Consider the following 6,083-nt stretch of genomic DNA (forward strand, 5'->3'; position numbering starts at 1 on the left):
ACATCCATAAAGGGTAAGCCTTTTCTTGTATTTGCGTCCACCGGCGCCCGCATGCGCCTCTCAAGCAATGGTGCAAACACTTGTAATGCAGGCGGCATGCGGCTGTTGCGTGCAATGCCGCAGGGCATGCGTGCGTGCTCTTGGCTTAGCGTATTCATGCACATCTGGCTGCCTTTCCTGCCTGGCAGTTCTGGGGGCCTTTTCAAAATGCGGTAGCCCGCAGATATGCATGCAGTTGTAGGTTGAGGAGTAGGGTTCGTCTATGCTTCTTCTTGTGCCTGTTCTGCATTTGCCTCGTTTGCGTCATCGCGTTCATCCTCTTCTTCTGGGCGGGAGTAGAGCCGCATTATCGGCTTTGTAGGATCTTTCAGAAGCACATAGCTGCACGTACACCCCAGCAAGGCAGGAAGAAGGCGCGCGTCGTTGCCCACCACACACGACGAATACACGTGAATACGCATGCACGACGAACTGTGCTTGCACATACGGCTGATACGGGCCGACGCGCTCAGTTACAAAAGAAGGAAACACGTAGAAATGGACTGCGTGTCCAGACAAGGGGTACTGGGGTACAAAAGTCTAAGAGGGAACGCAGAACACACTGACGCTAGAGAGGGAGCCAGACCCCGCCTATCCTACGATTCCTCCCCCTAACCCTCAACCCCCGCCGTTCACTCCGGTCTTAACGCACTGAGTAGCCCCCTACATAATGAGCATTTCGAAGCAGTTTTGAGAAAAAAGCACACATAGTTGAGATTAAGGCCTCACCGTCCATCGGGTTTGTCGTCCAAAACATCCAAGACTGCACGGACAATGCCCCAGGCGTTCTCTTGACGAAGACCGATCTGCCTTCCAAGGTCCCGTGTCTGATAGTTGTGCACCGTCAGAATCAAGTGTTGTTCTGCACAACACACGAAGGGCGAAACGATGACATCATGAGAGAGATTCAAAAAAGAAGGAGGCAAGGAACAGACAAGTGCAAATTAGGAAGCCCTGAAAGGAGCGATTCAAAAAAGCCACTGCACACGAGGCACACAAGCACGCAAAGCACGACCAACCGACAACCACACAACACTGTGGCCGATCATCATGAACAAAACAGAACTCTGTCTGCCCCGTTTCACAGAATAAAGAGTATTCGTTCAATATGGTCTACACTAAGTGCCGCTGTTTCCTCTGCTCTCTTCTTTTTCCAACGCATTCATGCCCCTTTCTTTCGGACGCCTCACCGTTGTCGTTGGGGGACTTTCTTGCCACAAACCCGAGTCTCAGCTCATCGCAGCCGGCGATCATGGCGGACGTCACAAACTTCCTGAGTTTGCACGCGTTGTTGCGCACCTCTGTGGCCAAGAGAGCGCCCCGCTGACTCTCCAGCAGTGTGCGCCAACTCTTCTGACCTGAGCATACACCCCACACAGGATGCACAACAGTACAAAAACCAGGGCCTGTGTGGCCATCTACACCTTCGCTTCCTATGTTCTCTGCCAGTACGTGTCGTGCTCTCTGCCCGCATTCTGTCTCGAAGCGATCTCTATCTCTCCCTCTCTTTCCCTCCCTCTCTCATAGGTAGCTCTGTCGGTGTATAGCCTTTGCGTCGGATGTATTTGCAACGCTCTGCCTCAGGGCTGTGGTCTGCTCTGCATGCAGTGCGCGCGCGGCTGCTGTCTGTAGAGGGGATGATGCCTTCCTCTAAGCCGAAAAGGACTTTCGCCGCAAGCTTCACAACATGCTGCCGCAAGCTTCACAACATGCCCATGCCCAACCCCAGGAACGCAATCGTGAAAAGCTTAAACCCTGGAAGCTCCCAGCCTGCGTTTCTCGCAGTCTTTCGCTCACCTTTAGGCTCAATTTCGTTGAGGGCACACGTGTAGATGTAACCACCACCGTCCACAATGAAGCTATCCTTTTCTCGAGCCTCCTTAAGGTCAGCACGGGCTACAGGCGATTTGGCGTACACTTCAGCCCTATAGAAGCCAGACACGCAAGATGAAACGGTGCGCAGATGGTGGCATTTTCCGACTGGATACAATCGAAAGATGCCTGGTGGCGAATGCTCACAAACCCTCAACATAGAGGGGCCACCGAGACTGCAGGGCGAGAGGGGAAGGGAGGGAACAATGGGAAAAGAATTGAAGGGAGGAAAGAATGGGGGAAGGAAGGGAGTAGTCGCATGAAGAAGGACGGGGATAAACAGACAGCGAGGCCAAGGCGATAGACACACAGCGTTGCACAAGGCTACAGAGGGCAGTGCACTACATGGCAAGCCATAAAAAAGATTCCAACGCGGAGAAAAAAAAGGCATGCAACAACAGGACGGCAGCAACGCGTGTCGCAAGCACCATGGTAGATGGCTGACTAGACATGGCAATGCTGGTGTTACACTCACCGCGTAAGGATATTGATTGTGCGACGAGATGAATTCGGACCAGCGCGCGGAGGAATTGTGAAGAGGCGGTACCTAGAAGAAGCATGACATGAATAAAAGGCCAAACAGCAGACGGCTGGGAAGGGCACCGCAGTGTAGAAAAGAGCACAAGGTTCGCCAAGGCATAAGGTAGAAGATGCATATGCAGACATCGCAAGAACATCGAATAGGTGCACCTCATGAGAACCCCCCAAAAAACGCACAGCGGATGCATAGGCCTAGCGAAAATGTACATGTCTCCTGCCCAGCCAGTAGTATAGCGAGACATCTACATACATGTATATATATATATATATATATATATATATATATATATACATACATGTACCACTACATTTAACACAGCCACGAGTGCCTTTATTACTCTCTAGGAATGCACATAAAAAGGAGGGCTATACAAGCACCTGTCTCATCACACAGATTCTCATAGGGTGTGGGGGAATGTGCAGAAGCGCATGTCTTGCAACAGAACGGCAATACGGACAAAAGCAACGCCAAAGCTGTCTTGTGTCATCCCGTAGAGGGAGACGCCGACTGTAGGAACGCATGTATGCGGGAGGTAGAGACACCGAATTAAAGGGGAGGCTGAGGGGCATATAAACATCCAGAGGATCGCCTATACGCGGATCCGGTGTCTGTGCCTCGTATAGCGCTGTGCGTCGGCCACAGCCAGCCAGATGACTAGAAAGTGAAAGAGCACCTGTACGCGATTGTGGCAGGGGTATCACCACTTTCCACAAACGGGGGGGGCGGGAACTCCGCAGCTACCTCTCCAGGCACGAGAACTTGTTGCCTCAAGTTTTGATTGATTTTGACAGCCTCGAAACCAAGCGCTGCGGGTCTATTCAGGCGGTTCTGCATCAGGCCGCAAGCAAATGCAATTTAGTGGAAACTCTGTTGACGGCCAGGGGATTTGCATTAGATAGCTTGAAGGCGGGATGCAGAAAGCTGAATACGATGATAAGAATACTCGTGAAGCAACTCTGCAATCGACTTGTGGAAAGGCATTTGTTCTCTCCCTTCCACACCGCCCAGCCACCGGTCTTGGGAAGTTGATAGGGCCCTCACGAAGAGGAGGAAACGTGTGCTACTTCTCGCGCGTGCGTTGTGCAAACACAAGACGGCCATCTCGAAAGGCGAGCTCAGATTAAAAGGCGAAAATACATGCGTGACACCCCAAACCCTGAATCCTCTCATGGCAAGGAGCTTGCTGTGCGCAGTACATACCTCGGCGTCTTGCATAGGCGGCTCAGTGCTTGTTTCATTAACGGTAAGGAGGTCCACGATGGATCCGTTGGCCTTATCAATGATAATCTTGCCGTCAACTTTTGTAAGATACAGATGCCACGAATACTTGGACTGGGGAGCCGCCATCAAGCACGCCAGCACTTGGTCTGTTGCCGCCACATCGACGTGCTTCTCTCCATTGAGCATATAGTCCTGTGCAAGACACGTCGAAAAAAACAAGCTACCTCTATAAACAAACGTTGTACCTGTCCCTATAACAAAATAAGTTGGGAAATGCAGGCATAGATACAAGGATGCACAAGAATTCCTCTGCAAAGGCAACGCCTTTCCACAAAAAGCCGGCAGCTGCACCAGCGACTGTGCACCAGCAGAACGCCAGCGACAGCGTGTATGTATATGTGTATACGTATGTGTGTAAGAATATATATATATATATATACACGCATACATATATAAATATACGTCCTGCACGCGTTGCGCGTGTCTTACCCTGATAACTTCATCGTCTTGAGTGGTAACCCAGTAATAATAAAAGTTGCTGCTGAGGTTTTGCATGGCAACCGGCAGTTTGCTGGATATTTTGTCTGCCTGTCGAGAGTACACCCCGAGCGTGCCTCTCCATTCAATATCTTCAACGTTGATGCGATCTGCGAGGGAGCACAGAAAAGAACACGCCATAGAGTGGCAATGCAAAAGCAGTTAGTGCACCGCGTCCTACCGAGCTCGAGAGACTCGTGCGTTGCAGATCCTGCTGGGTAGATAACAGCCAATAGCACGTGCAATTGAGCCATGCAGCATGCGCATTAGCGATGACCACACAAGAGGAGGCGGCGGAAACGCTATCGATCCACGGAAACAAACTTTGGGCATGTATACGGCTTTGGACTGCCGTGCGCGCGGACGCGAGCTTACTATTCTCAATTTGCTGCTTGTGAAGCTGCTGCAGCGGTAGTTCGGCAATAACTTGCCAGTCGTTCGTGGGCTGAATGGACCACTCCGAGAAGGCGCGGTGTCTCGCGTGGATGCGCGCATATCGAGCCTGCAAGAGGAAACAACGCACATCCCTTCATGCCGCCTTGTAGGCAAGCTTCCCTGCGCATGCGAGAAGCAACAAGCGATCAAGAAAAAGCCGCTACCACCAGACGCGCATGAAGAGGTGAACAAGACAAGGCAGCTAGGCTTCCGAAGCAAAGATCATGAGGGAGCCGCATCCATACACTAGCCGACGCATGCATGGAAGCACAAGAACGGAGTGGCATTGGGGCCTTTCAACACATACACACAGAAAGGAGACTTTTCGGCGAGTCGACAGGCACATGGGAACACGAAACAAAAAGTGATCACAACCTGGAAAATGCAATGCCAGCCAGGGCAAGAGCACACGCATGCAACACGACGAGCCTTGCCGGAGGAAGCCGCCTGTCTCACCTGTTGCTGTTGCTGCTGCTTCTTTTGATCGCTTTTCGCTTTCTTTCCCAATTTGAGTTCTTCTTCCTCCTTCGTTTTCTCGTTGAAAGCCGCTGTTGTTTGCTTCATGGGCGCGCGGCGCCGACTAAGCCAACCCTCTGCACGAAGCCAAGTGTACAAGAAGAAAAGTGGATATCATGCCCCCGAAAGAAACACCCGTAAGCGAACAAAAGCCTCAGCGTGGCAAGAGCCGGAGGCTTCGGAATATCAGCACGCCGAAAGTTCGGGACAGCAGGCAGGAAATCAGAAAATTTGAATGCGAAAAAAGATTCAAACGAGAAGATGCAGGGGGAAAGCGGGAGCCACCACATTAAGAAACATGCGTAGGTGCAGTCTGGTGGGCAGGCACGGTATATAGGGGGGTTCACCCCAAGGCAGTCGAACAAACAGCAAGTATAACGACCCCCAAGTAAATGAATGCTTAAAGCACGCACGAGAGCCAAAATAGTACAGCCAACACGCGACAGGAGAGAAACGCAGGGGGGAAAGGAAGGGGGGGAAGAAGGTGGCTACTGCATGCAAGAAAAAAACAAGCACGGCGTAAGCCGTAGGCAACTGACCCCCTGCTGCTCTGTGTCTCATCATGGGCTTGCTGTCAACAGTATGGAACTCCCTGTCGTCATCTCCTAAGCCGCCTCTCTGGTCGCGTTGCTTCTGCAGCAGCCGACGCACACCTGCAAGTCATGCATTTGATGCCTGCTCCCGCAAAGGCCTTCCAGATGTAAGCGTTGAAAAGCCTATTCCCTATCAGTGGCATCTCAAACCCCAGCTCGTACAAGTTACAAAGGCCACACCTTACACCCCAATCAATACACATTACAAAGGCCACACCTTACACCCCAATCAATACACATTACAAAGGCCACACCTTACACCCCAATCAATACACATTACAAAGGCCACACCTTACACCCCAATCAATACACATTACAAAGGCCACACC

General features: G+C 51.5%; 1 protein-coding gene across 1 annotated transcript; it reads right to left on the minus strand.

The window, feature by feature from the left end:
• Positions 1-260: 260 nt before the first annotated feature.
• LOC34623774 (eukaryotic translation initiation factor 3 subunit D) lies at positions 261-5,794 on the minus strand (the record flags this gene model as incomplete). The annotated part of the gene is made up of 11 exons (XM_026334924.1): positions 261-381; positions 769-901; positions 1,230-1,397; positions 1,837-1,964; positions 2,387-2,458; positions 3,126-3,280; positions 3,653-3,865; positions 4,163-4,320; positions 4,586-4,712; positions 5,102-5,238; positions 5,701-5,794. Coding segments are annotated over 11 exons (1,506 nt in total), but the record flags the coding sequence as incomplete, so codon positions are not given.
• Positions 5,795-6,083: the final 289 nt, after the last annotated feature.

This window comes from Cyclospora cayetanensis, unplaced genomic scaffold (assembly GCF_002999335.1).
Source record: "Cyclospora cayetanensis isolate NF1_C8 unplaced genomic scaffold, CcayRef3 CcayRef3_contig_53, whole genome shotgun sequence".
Lineage (NCBI taxonomy): Eukaryota > Apicomplexa > Conoidasida > Eucoccidiorida > Eimeriidae > Cyclospora > Cyclospora cayetanensis.